Below are 18,043 nucleotides of genomic sequence, written 5' to 3' on the forward strand. Positions count from 1 at the left end.
TTTGTAAAAGTGGAATCGTGTGCACTTCTGAAATTTGTGCTAATGGTATTTTTTAACTAATTTCTATCGTGATTGCTGAGGATTTGTAGAGGTTTTGAAATTTGTAATTGCTGTATTCTTGCTTTTTTTTTATCGTCACTATTAAAAATTCGTTTTTTTTTTTCTTTATGCCTTTGAAATTTGTAGTTACTTTTTTCTAGACTTTTAATTTGCCAAAGATACTTGATTTTTTTTCTTCTCCACTTTCTTTTAAATCGTTCAATACCAGAAACAAGTTCAATAAATTCCGTACTTCACAAAAACACCTGTCTAGTCACAAGAGAGAAAAAGATGTATAATGCCGACTTTTCTTCCTCTTCTTGTGCCATTTTTTCTATCACACATCACTCAAAAATTTAATAATGTATTTCCTTCCTTTCTTGTTGACAAGCTTTTCTATCACTCAAAATTTTAAACACTACCATACATACACACATATACATACATACATACACAGTTAAAGGCAACACAGTACGTTTTTCCAAAGGGATTCTATATATGCATCATTAAAGCATCCATCTTAACCCTCCTTTCTGCCGCCCACAGGAGGAATGGGCGGACGAGATCGGGATAGGTGGGCGGTGTGGATGCAACCTGTCCACTCTGGTCCACCTAGTGAGCGCCCGCATTCCCCGTGGGCCGCCGGGGATGCCAGGCAGGGACGGCACCCCGAGCCCCCCTGGCCTGTCGGTGAGTATAAGTCGAAGGACAGCTCTGAAACACTTCTGCGCCGTACCTCCACTATATTCAAAAGGTTTTAGATGAAGTTACACAGATTTTTAAGAGTGTTCGCTGTTCTAATGACAGATAGCAAGATTTCTACAATGTTAACAAGAGAAAAACACACATGAGAATCCAGCACCTCGCACCTCCACTATATTCAAAAGACTTTAGTTGAAGTTATACAGGTTTTTAAGAATGTTCGCTGTTCTAATGACAGACAGCAAGACTTCTACGTTGTTAACAAGAGAATCACTCGTGAGAACCCAGCTAATCATCTCTGTAACCTTTGGAAAATAGTCGTGGTGAGAGAGCAAACCGTTTTTTTATCATCACTGACATCCGTTACAAGCACGTCTTTCATTGCATCCATAAATATTCTAAGTTTTCTTCCTCAGTCTTGTTGTCATGGGTTTATGGGCGTTATGGGAGGCTTATAAGGAGTTGTGAGGGGTTTGTGGGACTTTTTTTTAGCAGTTTTTGAAGGGAATAGGAAGGTTGTCAGACGTTTATGGAAGTTATACAGGAGTTATGAGGCGTATGTGAGTGTCGTGCGGAGTTTGTGGAAGTTACGGAGGACTTCTGAGGGAGTAGTGGGAGCTATGAGGGAATATGAGAGATTTGCGATGATTTGTGTGCGAGGGAAAGGAAACAGCGCGCTTGAAGATGTCTCATACGTAAGAAATATCCGAATGACTCATGGACGTCGCGTGAGGTTGTTGGTTCTTAAGTCATTCTCGTATTCACAATGACAGCTGCTTAAGTCACCACATCAGGACGTATCTGTCTCCTCATCACTCTGACGCAACACCACTGTCGCCTCTATAATTAGACGCTGGTCCCTTGCAGTGGTGTTATCTGCATGTCATTTATTCATCATTGACGAGTTATTCATAAGACTAAAGGAGGTTGCCACAACAAAGAGGTGCGGAATGTTTGTAATGACGATAAATATAACCTCCAACACAAATTTTTCTTCCTTTCTTGCTTAATTATCCATTGTTTCTGTTTCTTACCATCATTCATTCATCCTTGCGCATTATTTGTAAGACTAAAGGAAGGAGCCACAACAAAGGGATCCTGAACATTTAATCACCAGTTTATTTCAGTTTCTTTATTGAAACAATCTTACTGACAGTGAGCCCGTTACTTCTTGTCCTGTTATGATCACTAACGAAACTTTTCCACATCACCCTTACCTCCTAGTGTCCGTTCCTCTTATGTAATCTTATGTAATTACAAGTATGTTCGCCAGGGTAATCCAGGACCACAGGGGGAGCGAGGATTGCCTGGGCGACGTGGTGAGAGGGGCGAGCGAGGAGAGGTGGGATCCCCAGGGCCTGAGGGATACCAGGGGCCGAAAGGAGAGCCAGGGGTGGACGGTCTCATAGGTCCAGTAGGTCCCCCAGGCCCCCCAGGACCCCCAGGACCACCAGGATGGACGTGGGGAGACAGCAGCTCGAAAAAAGTGAGTGTGGTGTAACTACGACAGCTGCTGGGCGACTGAGATTATGATATACTACTGGGAAAACCCTAATCTGATATAAGACTGAGTGATGAAAATGTAAAACTGAGTGTATTTTATTTATTTTTTTTCTGAGAGTCACCACTCTTCAATGCTGTCAAAATACTTCACCAATTTTCTGTTTACTTTCATGCATTTATTACGCCAGGTTAGTTTTCCCAATAGTGCACCTTTTTAGATCTGATAGTGTAGCGCTGTAGCTTCTCACAGTCAGCCTCGTATAGCGGTCAACAGGTCTGCTGCCGTTTGTTCTTCCCTTGTGTTCCTTTATGGCGGTGTTGTTAAGGTAGGATACTAATCCACAGCAGAGACCGTCAAGATGTCCAGGGTGCGCATTCTTAAACATCCCGGCGTCTTACCTACACTACTTTGAACAGACTTTAGTGGAAAAAGGGAGGGGGGGGGGAAGGTTTCAAATGTTTTCATGATTCTAGTGATAGTTTTCCAAGGATTCAGCATTATCAATGAGAAAAAAAAAAAACGAGAATTTGATTTATCGTCTATATGACCTTTGAAAACAGTCCTGGTGAGAGAGAGAGAGAGAGAGAGAGAGAGAGAGAGAGAGAGAGAGAGAGAGAGAGAGAGAGAGAGAGAGAGAGAGAACTTTCGAAATATGGATCCTGTTTCCTTAATTAAGGTTGCCACGCCCCCTCCTGCTAATCTTTCACTCTTTTACTGCTATGGTCACTTTTTGCTAACATGCAGACCACTGAGGAATATTGTATGTTTGGACTCGTAGAAAGAAAAAGAGAGTATGGCTTCAGTTTCATCTCTAAAACATTTAAGAGTCCGGTAAAAAAGTAAGAGACAAAGAAAAAATGTAATTATAGGAAATGTTTAGCAGTCAAAGGGTTCACACAATATGGCCACGCTAATCTCTGGTCCTCTAACCTGATCTCTCTCCTCCCCTGCCGCTCAGCCTGGATGGAGGCACCCTAGCGACGGATACCAGGTAACATCACACCTCACACACCTATGCACACCTGCCCTTTCTCCTGCTCATCCTAATCTTCCTCCTTTTTCTGTTTTCTTCCTGCTATTCTCCTTTTCCTCCTTCTCCAGGACCCCCTCACTTGTTATTCATAATCTAAGCACTAGACTGTTAGATAGTTAGATAGTTAGAAGTTTACATCTAATTTTTCCTTAAAGGTGAAATCCTCCTTGGCATTATATATTCATTATTTCTTCCTTCATTAGGATAGACATAACACAACACTTTCCATCACGTCATAGTCTCACCTTCACCTTTGCATTTGAGGTTGCCATTGCAATGCATTACAAGCACAGACAAGAATGTAGAGGTATTTATGATGCTGTACAAATGTATACAAAGCAGTATATACATACAAAGTGAAGGGGAGAGGATGACCACTTACCTTACGGAGCAAACCGCTAATGCTGCTCCACCCCCCCCATCACAAATGCAGGCACAAGGTTAACGCTACCACTGATATCTATCTGTCTGTTTGTTTGGCTGTTCCTCAGTGGACTACGATTTCTATATTAATAATGTTTTTCTTTCTTTTTTCATGAATGTATCTTATGAGGTCAATAAATAAGGAATAGAAAGTAACTCTCTCTCTCTCTCTCTCTCTCTCTCTCTCTCTCTCTCTCTCTCTCTCTCTCTCTCTCTCTCTCTCTCTCTCTCTCTCTCTCTCTCACCATACCACCTTCCCAAAAGAGAAAACATTACAACCTAACCTAATATAACCACAACACTGCACTAACACTCAGAACACAAAAGTCCAACCGCTCACTAACCAATCCACGATATTACCTTTTCTTCCAGTCCCACTTGGAAGGCGCGCACCCCGAGGTAGTTCCCCTTATGCCCTCAGGCCGCCCGGGTCCTCAAGGGCCTCCTGGCATCACTGGCGACGTGGGTCCAAGGGGTCCTCGTGGTTACTCAGGGGCAAAGGGAGACAGAGGATACAAGGGACCCAAGGGACAGAAGGGAGAGGAGGTGAGTGAGAATGATGAGAATGGAAGGGAGAGTGAATGACTTAACTGATTTAAATTTTTAAGGGAGAGGCGAGGAGGAGGAAGAGGAGGAGGAGGAGGAGGAGGAGGAGGAGGAGGAGGAGGAGGAGGAGGAGGAAGAGGAGGAGGAGGAGGAGGAGGAGCAGAGGTAGGAAGAGTGGAACCGGAGGAGAGGGATAGGGAAGAGCAAGAGAAGAGGGCAAGGAAAGACAGTTGCAGGAAAATGGGGAAGGAAAGAAGGAGGGAGAGAAGGAGGATGAAGAAGAAAAGAGCAAGGAAGGAGATAGCGAAGAAAAGTTGAGAGAAGGGAAAAGGAGAAAAAGAGGAAAACAGAGAAGAGGAAGAAAGGAGGATACGAAAGAGAGACAGACACTTTTCCCTCTCCATAGCTTAGTAATGAGTCTTCCTCCTTGTACAGTGCTGATCACACCTTGTCTTTCTCCATCCAGGGGCCACAGGGACCTAACGGGCGTCTGGGTAACAAGGGAACACGCGGACCCCCCGGTGTGGACGGTCTTCCAGGGACACCAGGACTCAAGGGACAGAAAGGTCAGGGATCATTCTCAGGGACATCAGGTTGAGTCCCACAAATGAAGTTTTTATTTGGACGATTCTTCATAAACATTATTAAAGAGGGTTTGACTCTACTAACGTGGTTCTTAAGCCTTTGCACAACATCTACTGCTATTTTCACGCTAACTGCCTCTCTGATCTTACTGCTTGCCTCCTTTCCTCCTGCTGCCTCGCTGCACAAAACTTTCCACCTTCTGTCAGCCTTATTCTGTTCACCTCTCTCATTCATTCATCTCAGTCATTCATCCCTTTCTCTGGTAAACTCTAGAACTCCCTGCATGCTTCTGCATTTCCTCCTTCTTATGACGAACTATTTCAAGAGGGAAGTTTCAAGACGCTTATACTCCAATTTCCGATGAGCTTTCTGACTTTTTTTTTTTTTTTTAGGGACTGGCACCTTAGTGGGCCTTTTCATCGTTTTGTTGCCCTAAGTCACTGTCCCTCTTACATGTATAATTATAAAAATGTTGGTCTGTGACGATTTGCTTAGAAGACGAGAGACGAGGTCTTCTAAAGTCCACTTTGTTTCAACTGACAATCTAAGAAACACAAGACACTCAGACACTCACCCAAGTCTTCGGCACTGCAGGGGACCGTGGGCCGCGGGGACATGGGCTGCCGGGTCCCAGGGGTCCACCCGGGGAGGGCGGTAGCTTCTCACAGGAGGAGGTGAGGACAATGGTGCTGTCTACTCTGAAGGTCTACGTGGACACCAACCCGACGGAGAGAACCAACCTGAAGAACCGTGAGTAGAGGATTTCTGATTGACTGACTGACTGACTGACTGACTAATTGATTCACTGACTGACTGACTGACTGATCGACTGACTTATTCATTCATTGACTGACCGACTGACTGACTGATTGCAAGAGGCTGCCTTGTGTACATAGATCAACTAATCTTTTGTAGTCTTCTTATATTCTTGTGTGTATTTTCATGGCAAGCAGACTCATAAGGGCCAATAAAGCGTTGTTAATCGTTTGTGTTCCTTTGTGTTCCTATACTCCAAGAACAAAAGAGGTCCTGTGCCTCAGAATATACTAAACTAACCCGCCCCCCACACACAGTAAGTTCTTATGTTTATTTCACGGCAAAGTCTCCTAAAGAACAATAAAGCGTTGTTCATCGACTGTATTCTCTATGTTCCTGTACTACAAGATCAAGAGTCCTATACTTCAGAATACACTCAACTAAAACTCCCTACCCACAGTTGCTAGTAAGATCGAACTGGTGATGTCCAAGGGCGTGGATGGGACCCCAGGACATCCCGGCATGAAGGGATCCAAGGGGGAGGAGGGACCACGGGGACCTCTAGGACCCCCAGGACACCCTGGCACCTCCGGACCAATGGTGAGGACGTGACGTACGTGTGTGTGTGTGTGTGTGTGTGTGTCAAGAACCGGATATAGCTTAAGTAACGAATACGTTTCGTAAGTGATATGCTCTATCTTACTTTACTTGTTTACTGTTTTCTCTCCTCACGTTCCCAGGGTGAGCCAGGTGAGCCAGGACCCAGAGGCAGGGACGGTCGGACAGGTGAAAAAGGTGAGGCCGGAGCTCCTGGACCCATCATGACTACTAACGGAACCATCGTTGAGGTCAAGGTTGGTTCTTTTGTGGTCTTTTCTTGTATCTTGTTTGTATTTACTGGTATAGAAGGAAGTGTTCCATGCACTGATTAACTAACCAAGTAACTAACTAACTAACTAACTAACTAACTAACTAACTAACTAACTAAATAACAACTTGCCACGTTGCTCGCTAAACCTGAAGTCTTAAGTCAGTTAATCTATATAAAAAAAAAAAAAAACAAAGATAACTTTCTCGATAACTTGGCGACTTATCGACTTGCTTCCTTTCTTTCGTAACTGACTAAAGATTAAACACACACACACACACACACACACACACACACACACACACACTAGCTGATTACTTAGCTTACTAACTACCCAACTATCTAAATAACTAATAAACTAACTAACAACTCTTTTCTCTGTCTGCACACTCACAAACTACCTTCTAACTGACAACCATTCCCTCCATCTTCCTACACACACTCCTCAGGGACAGAAGGGTGACCGTGGACATAAGGGAGACATGGGCACCAGGGGTCCCATCGGTCCTCCAGGCCCCCCAGGACCCCCAGGGATGCAGGTAGGACAAGGTAAGTGAGGAAAAGGTTTGGGAAATTACGTATCAGAATGTAAAAGTCACGGGATACTATTTCGTTTTTTCTTTTTTTTTTTTTTTTTTTTATTAGTGTGTGTAATTTCAAAGTTTCATTAGTGCTGACAGTTGACGTGAAGGATTGACTGCACTGGTAAACATTAAGTGCTCGAGGGATGGATCTCCATTGCAACTACTGTAAACCTTCATTGGTGATGATAATTAACGTAGACCACTGAAAATAGTAAACATCATACATTCGAGGGCTGACTGCGCGTTATCAACCCCAAATTTTCACTTCCACAATCACCAAATCCATTATATTCCACTTTTCCTTCCACTCAAAAGTAACGTCATGTACAGTGTCAACGCACCAAGCATAAAAATACCACTCTCTCCAGCTGGTCTGTATTCTCTGAGTCAGGGATCACGGCCAGTCGCTCCCTTTGTGTGTTCTTTGAGGGCAGAAGTCACCCCTAGTCCCTCCCTTTCTGTATTCTTTGAGGGCAGAAGTCACCCTTAGTCCCACAAGTCACCCCTAGTCCCTCCCTTTCTGTATTCTTTGAGGACAGAAGTCACCCCTAGTCCCTCCTGTTCTGTGTTCCTTGAGAGCAGGAGTCACGGCCACTACCTCTCCTTCCTGCAGACCGCTTCTCCATCACTCAAGACACCTTCGACGTGGCCGGCATCAAGGGGGAGAAGGGAGATCGAGGCGTGCCTGGCCCACCTGGTCCTCCTGGGAACAGCCTCGCCACTATGGACCGTGTCTCTTACACCAGCGGGGGAGTTTACGGTCTCATGGTAAGCAAAATCTCTCGAGAATCTTGATTTGTTAACACTGTGGACTGTATTCTGAAACATTTACACTTCTGTGCCGTATCTTCACTACATTCAAGACTCACGGGTTTTAAGGATGCTTTTTATAGTTTTAGTGACGGATTAACAAGATTTCTACATTATTAATAGGGGAAATACTCTTGAGAGCACAGCTAATTATGTCTGTGGCTTTGGAAAACAGTTGTGGCGAAAGAGCAAAGTGTTTCAGAATACGTGCCAGAGATTAAGTTGCTGGATATTTGTCGAGATCACCAGCATCCTTTTCGACTATATCCTCTTCTTTTCTTCTTCCTTCGCCGCCTCCTTCTCAGTAACTTCTTATCCTTCTCCTCCTCTTTCTCCTAAGTTGTGAGACTCTTCTTTTATTACCATCATCATCTTTTAGGTGCCTCCAACAAACGTTTCATATTTTTCTCTCTTAAATCGTCTCAATTGCACATTTCTTACCTCCTTTACTGGCCAGCTGAGCATCCTCCATCCTTCATTCTCACTGACCATTCGCTCCATGTCCTCTCAGCCCCGTCCCCGCCCCCGCCTGGGTCAGAATGACTACGGCATGGACGACGACAACGACAGGCCCCTGATGGGTGAACCAGGACTGCCAGGCTCAGAGGGACCCCCAGGACCTCCAGGGCCCAAAGGTGAACCCGGACTCCCAGGACCCCCCGGCCCTCCAGGAGCCCCCGGCCAGTCTAGCGGTGATCCCCAGCTGATGCCCATCCCAGGACCCCCCGGTCCCCCAGTGAGTCATGCTGTGACCTTGCTGTGACTGTGATTGTTTGTGTTAACTCTTGACTTGTCCTCTGTTCTGTTTTGTGGCGTTAACTCTTTGCCTTACGAAGCTTCGCACGCTCAGATCTGCTTCACTCTGAAAGGCAGGTGACGACAAACGCTGAATGAATTTTTTTCTTTTAATGTAAAAGGGAACTCTGGTTTAGGGCTATAAAAAAAGGCCCACTGAAGGTAACAGTCTCCAAAGAGTGTAGTCAAAAGGGTTATCCAAAACTTGAATAATTAATAGGCTGACTGATTTAAAACTTTTCGACAGCTAATGGAAGTACGACACTTTGCTCGCATGAGTAATCTTGGAAGATTCTACTAAAAAAAATATATATAACTACGTGTACTGAGAGATTTGAATTCCTCCAGCCACTTTCCAGCCCGGATGAAGCCCCAGACAAAGGAGAGAAGAGGAAGGGGATCCGGTGTGAAACCCTTGCCGAATTACTAGATTGATCTAATTTAACAAATAGAAAAGTCGACAGGAGAAACTGTCAGTGGTGATACACGAAATCATAAACTTGCACCAGAGTATTTCACTAAGCTCAAAGGGAAGCCATATTCGTTAGAGTTAAGACATTGGAGGGCCTCAGCGACAGAACACATTAAATACATTGTCAGGTACTAGCTGTTATTCGAGTTTGAGAGAAGGCATTCATCTTTTACTCTTGACATATTACGGTGAAGAGATGCCGAGGGAAACTAACGCACGCACAGGAATAGAAGCCGTCAACACCATTTAAGGGGGACAGCACAAGAGTCGCAATCTTTACGTTCATAAAAGAGTTTGAAAGTAGGAACTCTGGTTATAGAAAGGAACAAGAACTATTTTTTAACGTGGTAGATATAATGTGCTTTCTAGTTTACGAATATTGAACTACTAAGGACGTGAATTAATGCACCAGTCAACGCTCTGGAACTCAGAAGTGATATAATATTTATATATATGTCGGAAAAAAGTTGTAGGAAAAGTTTCATGAACTTTATCGCAGTTATTTATATAATCAGCCACGCCCTTCCTACTTCCGTTGCAGGGCCCCGCCGGACCACCAGGACTCAGCACCTCCCCTCACTTCATCCCTCGCAGATACGATTTCGGTGAGGAAAGGAGGGAAGGGGGAGGAGGATGAGGGCAGGTTACGGGAACAAGGGGGAGGGAAGGGGAAGGAGGGTGAGGTAAAGAGGGAAGGTGAAAGGAAATTAAGTTAAAATGATACAGGGAAAGGAAGGGAGGGAGAAGGCACTGATATACTAATGTGGTAAACGGTGCCTCAGTCCTTAGCCAGACAGATATTTTGATCATTGTGGATACAGAAAACTCTCCCAAGGACGAGAATGCATCCTGAAATATCTTGGCGTCTTATTTCTACCACTGTTAACATGCTCCAGTGGAAGTTATCGGGACTTTCAAGGATGTTTTCATGATTTAAGTGGTGGTTTTACAATAATTCTGCATCACCAATAATCACTACGCATGAGAACCCTACAAACCACCTTTGTAGCCTTTGGAAATATACCACATGAGAGAGATACGTTTCAACAACACATTATTGAAGCTTAGACTAACTGGGCTTAAAAATAATGAGCAAAATACATAACATATAGGAAAATAAAGGGAAGCTGCACAAAGCCATCAAACCTGCAAGTGCCAGTGACTGTAATACAATGACAAATATTCCTATGCTAATGTCCTTTTGCGTGTAATAATTAATACATTGACAAATATTCCTATGCTAATGTCCTTTTGCGTGTAATAATTAATACATTGACAAATATTCCTATGCTAATGTCCTTTTGCGTGTAATAATCCAGGCACGTAATATCGTTGGTTACCTCAGGGTTTGGCCGAGGCGCCTCAGGATCTCCCCTCCACGGCGAAGGAGTGTTCCGGTCCCCGCCCGCCACCACCACTGTTGGCCTCGGTTTGGGCTCCAGTGCGCCCCTCACCTTCACGTCCCGCCAGGCAATGCTGCAGGTAATAAACAGCGACACAGAAGATAAATAATGATAATAACAGTAAGCAAAATAAACAAAAGCAGCTGTATATGATGTAGAAAAAAATAATAAACAAAATAAGTAAAGTAAAAAAAAAAAAAAAAGAGCAATGGGATCGATTAGGAATGTTTCGTTAAGTGAAATTGAGATAATGTACGGACCTCTCTCTCTCTCTCTCTCTCTCTCTCTCTCTCTCTCTCTCTCTAGGCGTGGTCCCAGTACGACCGAGGAACGCTTGCCTACGTGCTGGATGACGATTCTTTGTTCCTGCGCGCGGCGAGAGGGTGGCGGGAGATTATGGTGAGCAGAGTATCCAGTAGCTAGGAGTAAGAGCAAAGAGATGAGAGGAAGACAGAACCATTTGGATGCTGAAAATGCCTGGAGGTGGAGAGATGAAAAGTAAACGCTTTCATAACATTCGGGTTCAATTCTGCACTACAATTTTCAAGGCTAGGCTGTTCAGAAAATGGGTTGAACATGAACTAGCAAAGTCTAACCTAACAAGTCATGATAGTGCTGCACTTTCCAACGCAAGGCTCTTCAGGAAATGGCGGTGATAAGAGAGGAAAGTGGACCAGAATATCAACTAGCAGAATTTGCTTAACATAACACAACAATGATAACATTTTCAAGGCAAACCTCTTCAGGAAATATGGTTGAACTAGGAAAACTTAATGTAACATATCCTAACACAGCACTGATACAATTTTCAACGGCTGCACCTAACACGTACCTAACCTAACCTAATGCACACTGCGTTCCACCACCCACAGATGGGAACGGACCTGGCGCCACAGAAGGCCTCGCCCATCCCCACACGTCCTCCCTCCACCACCCCGCAACACAACCCCAACGTGGAGACCCTGCCCGAAGAACTAGCCACCGATCACAGCACCGGCGGGAGGTCCTGGGTGAGTCCTACGAGAGGTCCCTGGGTGAGTCCTACGCAAGGGATTAATGTGACTTATGAATCTAACCTAACTAGTCAGAATGTGAGGAAAGGAAGAAGGAAGTCACATGGAGATAACACACACGCACGCACGCACACGCAGAGAGAGAGAGAGAGAGAGAGAGAGAGAGAGAGAGAGAGAGAGAGAGAGAGAGAGAGAGAGAGAGAGAGAGAGAGAGTCGTGCAGACATAGTTTCCCAGATATTTAAGTCAGTGATATGCATAGTCACAAAGAGAGTGATGTGTGTAAACAATATACATAAATTCAAAAGAAAGTCTGATCATTTAGTCTAAATTTAGAAAACGGGACATTAGGAGCTTGACTCGACCCCTGTGAAAATAACAAGTAGATAAATAAATGCAAATAGTTATGAATATCCACAGTTCTCTTTCCCGCCTTACCAACCTTATAGGGAATACATGTTTGTTTTCCCTTACAGTGGGGAGAACCTCTTACCACGGACACTGAGGTAAGAGTCACACATCACCTCTTAATTCCAGTTCCCAGTTATCAGTTCCAGTCCTCAGTTCCAGTTCTCAATTCCATTCTCGATTTCCGGTTCTCAGTTTCCACCAATGAAACGTAAAGAATCAAATGGTGGAGCTTAATAGCGCTTGTTTCTTATTCATAGAAATTCAACTTGATGAAATATTGCGAGTATAACATAATTTCTACGTCTTCAGTTTTGATTAATTTTTTTTTATTTTAGCCTTTTCCACCGTTTCCTGTCAGTACAATATATGCAAAAGATAATTAAGGCGACGAGAAGTGTTTGTAATCTTTACTAAAACTGGAATTGTTTTTAAAAAGAATCATAATTAATTGTTTAAGTGAAAAAAAAAACTTTCACGTGTAAAGGTAAAATACATTAATTGATCTTTTATTATTTTTCCCCTCCAGAGTGAAGAATGGAATCTGAAGGAGGTGAGTCCCATTTTATCTTTCCATTCCAGTTCACACCAGTCATTAATCAATTACTTCTCCACAGTGTAAAGCACACACAAGACTTCACTACTTATAATCTACCCCATTTCTTCTATCTCTTCCATTTCCCTCGATATGACCGAAACAAAAAAAACTATAATTCCCGTTCATACGTCACTGATCTTAACTACGCGTCGACAGCACACACACACGTGCACAAGACAGCTTTTTTTTAGTCTATCGCATTTCCGGTCCCAATGTTCATTAGGTTTTATCAGCTTCCTATCCTATGATAATGCTCCTTTGGCAGCTGCGTGTCGCGGCCCTCAACGAGCCCGGGAACGGGGACCTCCACGGCGCAGGCGCGGACTACACCTGCTATAGACAAGCACGCACGGCCGGTCTTCGGGGCACCTTCAAGTACGCTGAGAGAGAGAGAGAGAGAGAGAGAGAGAGAGAGAGAGAGAGAGAGAGAGAGAGAGAGAGAGAGAAACATTTGCTCACCCCATGTTCATTGTTATTCCTTCTGTTCATGGTGACTTGCTTATATTTTTTATTGTCTTTTTATTTATTTATTTTGTAAGTTTGCTATTGGTATTTAGATTGTGGTACAGTTTTAAATGTGTTGGGCCATTTCGTTATGTATTTAGATATGAGTCATGATTTCGGGGTCATTGAACACGACGAATGTAATGATTAAACTTCAATTACACAGACACAGACACACACACACACACACACACACACACACACACACACACACACACACGCACACACACACACACACACACACACACACACACACACACACACACGCACACACCCCTAAACACACCCAAGAACAAAAGTCCTCCAACAAACGAGACCTAAAGGGAACAACTATAACAAACCACAATAATTATAACTTCCCTTCGTCCCACAGAGCGCTGCTATCGGGACCCAGACATGACGTGGCTTCACTGGTACGCTTCGCAGACAGACAGCAACCTATTATCAACCTGAGGGTAAGAGCACTGTGAGAGATAGTAGTGTAGTGGCAGGGAGAAGATAGAAGCGTGGTTAGGTAGAAACGAATAGCTCTGAAAGATAAGGAAGAGGAGGGAGAGGAGGGAGGTATGGTGGAAAAACGTAGCATGTCTGTACCAGTGCAGCGACAGGGAGTACTGAAGCGGAGAATGTGACAGCGTAGTAGTAAAGTACAAAGGAAGAAATAGATCTGAAAGATGAGGAGAGAGAGAGAGAGAGAGAGAGAGAGAGAGAGAGAGAGAGAGAGAGAGAGAGAGAGAGAGAGAGAGAGAGAGAGAGAGAGAGAGAGAGAGAGGAGGGAGGTACAGTGGAGAAACGCAGCTTGTATGTAGCACTACAGAGGAGGGGAATACCAAAATGGTGACGGTATAGTAAGAAGGTGAGAGGATATGACTGCGTAGCCCTGAAGAATAAATGTTAAAGGAGAAGGAGGCAATTATACTGGAGTTCGGTAGAGAAACGCAGCTTGTATGTTGCGGCACAGTGGCAGGGAATGATATAATAAAGGTGGTAATGTAGTGGGAAGGTAGAGAGGAGCCACTGTGAATAAGTCTGAGGGAGATAATGAAAGAATGAATACTTTAGGGGGGGAAGTGTGTTATGTTGGGGTAGAGTTGAGAAATGCAGAATGTATGTATGAATGTATTTGTATGTATGTATGTATGTATGTATGTATTTCTTCCAGTTTGTTGACCTATGTATTGTTTTCGAATATGTAAACACTGTCTGAATTTAATTATTTGAATATTGATTTACCGTTCTCTCTCTCTCTCTCTCTCTCTCTCTCTCTCTCTCTCTCTCTCTCTCTCTCAAGGGCGAAGTGGTTCTGGGCTCGTGGCGTGACGTGGTGGCTGGGGAAGGCGCACAGTTTCTCGAGCAGCCCAAGATTTATTCCTTCGATGGGCGTGACGTGATGCAGGATCCGAACTGGTAAGTGTGTGTGTGTGTGTGTGTGTGTGTGTGTGTGTGTGTGTGTGTGTGTTGCGGGGACGCAGGGAGGAAGAGAGTGATTTGTGGTTCTAATTCCTGCGTCTCTCTGTCCCTCAGGCCTGTCAAGTACGTCTGGCACGGCTCAAACAAATACGGCGAGACGTCTCACAACTATAACTGCAACGCCTGGTCCAGCTCCTCGGCTCGGGTCTTCGGGATGGCCTCCTCGCTGGCCTCGCTCAAACTCCTCGGCCAGAAGAAGCTTCCTTGCGACAACAGACTCATCGTTCTCTGCATCGAAACCTCCAGTACTCTCCCGAAGCGAAGGAAGCGGAAGGCGTCGATGGAGGGAGAGAGTCTAGACCAGGAGCTGCAGGAAGGACTTCAGTTTGATTACCAGGATCCTGAAGGAGAGGTGGAGGACACGCCGTACGAGGGTGAAGGTCAGGAGGGCCAAGACGCAAGTAGGAATGAGGTGTCTTCTTCAGGTGAATCTGTGACCACAGCAGAAGTTGAGGACCACATTGAGGTCTACAAGAGGGGAGAAGGACAGCAAGCCAAGCCACCGAGCCTCATAGACGACTTGGTTTATGAGATCTAGGGCTCTGAAAGATCCGTGACGTGTCCATCCCTAATCTTCGCGCCATGTACAGTATCCCAAAGATGTTTCTCGTCCGTACGTCACTTTTCTCTTATTGTACGACTTCCCTCAACAGAGCACGTTTGGAGCAACACGGGTTTGTCGCAGAGAAAAGAGGTGCTCGCCTGCCTATTGGTCGTCTTCGTCATCGTGTCGTCTGGTAGAGTCTACATACATAGCTGCTCTGTGTCCTGTTGCCGCGCGCTGCTCACTTTTGACTCACCATGTACCGTGAATCGCCGTCGCCTTCCGCAGCTCTGGTATCCTACGCCCTACGTTTTCTTCAGGCGACGAACTCAATACTTCCATGCTGTTTTCTTTTTCTTCACGGCTCTAAGTCTTCCTTCACCACCACATCTGTCTTGGTGCCTCAGTCTCGTGTCAGCTTCCCTTGCCTGGCAGCGAGAAAAGGTCAAGGCCCAAGACGCTGCTGAAGAACACTCCTCCCGGTGTTATTAGTGGCAGACGATTCCTTCATACAGTATACACACCTTCGTCGCGTCCTCAGCACCTCAGTGGCCTCCTCCGTGGGTTCCTCCTTCAGGTTGAGCACCGTCGCCCATCTGTAAGGACACGCACTTGTCCGTGATGCTTCCGTAACCAAGTCTTCCAGTGTGATATGCCTTGTCGCGCCTCAAGTAACTCATGTCTTCCAGTCTGTGTAAATACTAGACCTAACTATATTTTACTCACTCCAGGACTCGCCGTGATGAGTCTCAAGGAGTCTCCCTCTTTATCGAGTTTCAAGTATAGCACTGATTTGCTGCTGTTGTTCTTCAGATATCTTGTAAAGACTACTCCTAAGATTAGCGAGATTTATACACGTGTTTCTGTTGTCCGTGATTGACAAGGGACTGGTTTGCGACTTTTCAAGCCAACTGTATCTCGCTCCAAGAGAGATACAAGATTTTACTATAGTTGTACTAGTTCTGCGTCCTTACTGCTGTTGACTTGCATACACACACACACACACACACACACACGGATGGCTTTATTTTACGAATGTGGCACAAATACACTCCAACACTGCACTACACGAAGGTGATGTCAAACCTTCTTAGCATTATGATCCGCTGCATCAGTGAGAGGAGGTGATGGTCTTCCTTCTCCAAGTTTTCTTTTCTGCATGCATTACAAATTACTTACTCCTCGTCGACACATCACAGAGCAAACATGTCCCGGAAACACGAATGATTAAAACTGGTGTTAAAAGTGTACTGATAAGCGCGTTTTTTATTCATGACAAGCTGAAGATTTAGGAGAATTATATTATGAAGTATTTAGACAGATTAAACTTTTGTAAGTTATTATGTGTAGAGGATACATTGGTGCTTCCTTAGATTAATTTGAAGAGCTCAGTTTCAAGAAAATAAAGGGATGAAGAGGAGTGTGTTCCAGTAATGTCCTTAAGGTGGAGGTTGGGAGAAAGGTGTTTCCTTGTAAGGTTAAGATTCGTTTTCTGAAACACTTTTACGCCGCAGTACATTCAGAAGACTCTAGTTGAAGTTAAACGGGTTTTTAAGGGTATTTTTGATGATTCTAGTGACAGATTCACGATATTTCTACATTATTAATAGGATAAATACTCTTGACAACTTGGATGATCATCTCTGTGGCCATTGAAAATAGTCGTGGTGAGAGAGCAAAAAGGTTTCTGAATACGGGCCTAAGAGCTACAGGCTCGTTACAGTTGATGTCTGAGAAAATAAAAGAATGTAAAGGAGTTTTTCAGTGGTGCTCCTGATATAGAGCGTGGGAAAGTATTTCAGAATTATGAGCTGGATATCAGAGTTCAAGATGATGCCCTGGAAGATAAAGGGACGAAAAAAGTGTTGCATTGGTGTATCTTATCTATTCGTCGAGAAGGGAGTGCTTTCAATAACATAGTCATGAGTGTTTTCAAAAATTAAGAGCTGGGAAGTCGCGTTCCAATACGTCTAAAAATATATAGATGAAAAGAATGTTTGAGCGGTGTTCTTGAGAGAGAGAGAGAGAGAGGGCGGGAGAGGAGGGAGAGGGGAGCTTCTATCACGCCTTGGTAACTTAATCAATAAAGTATTGTTGAAGTGATTACAGCCTAATCATAACTTGTCTCTAGTTAACCCACTGCAAGCCTTCCAGTATTCTCTGAACTGCTGTATAAGTCTGAGTCACATGAAAATAAACTACCAGATATTTTGAGGTGGGTTGGGGTAAGTTAAGGTTCGATTACTCAGTCTAATATAACGTAACCTAATTAACCTAACATAAATCCAAAGATAACTAGGGTGGCTCATCTTTCTGCAATCCGTTCTGAGAGTAGCTCGAATCTCAGTCTTATAGTATTTACCTGGCTATTCCAAGTATCTCCTGTTTGCTGGTGTCACTGTACGATAACTGACAATGTACTGCTTTGGTATCGTGTCTCGAAAACTGAATGCTTGGTAACAATGAGGTCTTTCTGTCACACGTAAGACAGGGTGTGGGTAAGGCAGATAGAATATTTCTGTTACACATACACACACACACACACACACACACACACACACACACACACACACACACACACACACCTGCTTCTCCACCTTTTATCATCATCTCGACTCCCGAACAGACACAGCCTACCCAAGAATGCTATATTTATACAAAGTTTACCAAAATAAAGATCGAAAAAACAGATACTTGCGTTTAGTTAATCTCTTTCAGACTTCTAATAAAATTTCTCTTTTTAAAAAAATACCAGTGCATATGAAATTGTTTCGGTGTTTAATGAGATCGATCAATCAATCAATTAATCAATCGGTTACCTTAATAAACTCTGGAACTCCCTGCTTGCTTCTATATTTCTTCCTTATGACTTCAACTCTTTCAAGAGGCAGCTTTCAAGACACTTATCTTCCAACTCTGGATGTTCCTTTTGACTTTTTTTTTTTTTTAGATTGGCATCTAAATGGGCCCTTTTTTTCGCTCTTTTT

The 18,043-nt window shown here is 44.0% G+C and overlaps 1 protein-coding gene and 2 long non-coding RNA genes across 7 annotated transcripts in view; 1 reads left to right on the forward strand and 2 right to left on the reverse strand.

The window, feature by feature from the left end:
• LOC135112015 (uncharacterized) overlaps positions 1–2,095 on the reverse strand; it is a 39,109-nt gene extending 37,014 nt beyond the window's left edge. The window contains exon 1 of the long non-coding RNA XR_010273993.1: positions 1,959–2,095. This is a non-coding gene — a long non-coding RNA (uncharacterized LOC135112015). The remainder of the gene's footprint in view (positions 1–1,958) is intronic.
• LOC135112010 (collagen alpha-1(XVIII) chain-like) overlaps positions 1–17,747 on the forward strand; it is a 36,228-nt gene extending 18,481 nt beyond the window's left edge. Inside the window, exons 5-25 of one of the 4 annotated variants that reach the window (XM_064025832.1) lie at positions 586–729; positions 2,015–2,227; positions 3,204–3,236; positions 4,074–4,247; positions 4,714–4,813; positions 5,427–5,582; positions 6,049–6,188; positions 6,329–6,442; positions 6,906–7,005; positions 7,654–7,808; positions 8,362–8,586; positions 9,659–9,722; positions 10,463–10,599; positions 10,827–10,919; positions 11,393–11,554; positions 12,009–12,038; positions 12,470–12,493; positions 12,804–12,913; positions 13,416–13,497; positions 14,334–14,449; positions 14,567–17,747. In XM_064025832.1, coding sequence (XP_063881902.1) covers positions 586–729; positions 2,015–2,227; positions 3,204–3,236; positions 4,074–4,247; positions 4,714–4,813; positions 5,427–5,582; positions 6,049–6,188; positions 6,329–6,442; positions 6,906–7,005; positions 7,654–7,808; positions 8,362–8,586; positions 9,659–9,722; positions 10,463–10,599; positions 10,827–10,919; positions 11,393–11,554; positions 12,009–12,038; positions 12,470–12,493; positions 12,804–12,913; positions 13,416–13,497; positions 14,334–14,449; positions 14,567–15,050 — 2,856 coding nt within the window. In that variant the 3' untranslated portion in view covers positions 15,051–17,747. The remainder of the gene's footprint in view (positions 1–585; positions 730–2,014; positions 2,228–3,203; positions 3,237–4,073; positions 4,248–4,713; positions 4,814–5,426; positions 5,583–6,048; positions 6,189–6,328; positions 6,443–6,905; positions 7,006–7,653; positions 7,809–8,361; positions 8,587–9,658; positions 9,723–10,462; positions 10,600–10,826; positions 10,920–11,392; positions 11,555–12,008; positions 12,039–12,469; positions 12,494–12,803; positions 12,914–13,415; positions 13,498–14,333; positions 14,450–14,566) is intronic. The other 3 variants (XM_064025833.1, XM_064025835.1, XM_064025834.1) reach the window with 3 other exon arrangements.
• LOC135112016 (uncharacterized) overlaps positions 4,061–18,043 on the reverse strand; it is a 79,571-nt gene continuing 65,588 nt past the window's right edge. The window contains exons 5-7 of one of the 2 annotated variants that reach the window (XR_010273994.1): positions 10,458–10,593; positions 5,407–5,572; positions 4,061–4,189 (exon numbers count right to left, since the gene is read on the reverse strand). This is a non-coding gene — a long non-coding RNA (uncharacterized LOC135112016). Of the gene's footprint in view, positions 4,190–5,406; positions 5,573–8,575; positions 8,713–10,457; positions 10,594–18,043 lie in introns of those variants that run through there. The other variant, XR_010273995.1, reaches the window with a different exon arrangement.

This window comes from Scylla paramamosain, chromosome 23, assembly GCF_035594125.1.
Source record: "Scylla paramamosain isolate STU-SP2022 chromosome 23, ASM3559412v1, whole genome shotgun sequence".
Taxonomy (NCBI): domain Eukaryota; kingdom Metazoa; phylum Arthropoda; class Malacostraca; order Decapoda; family Portunidae; genus Scylla; species Scylla paramamosain.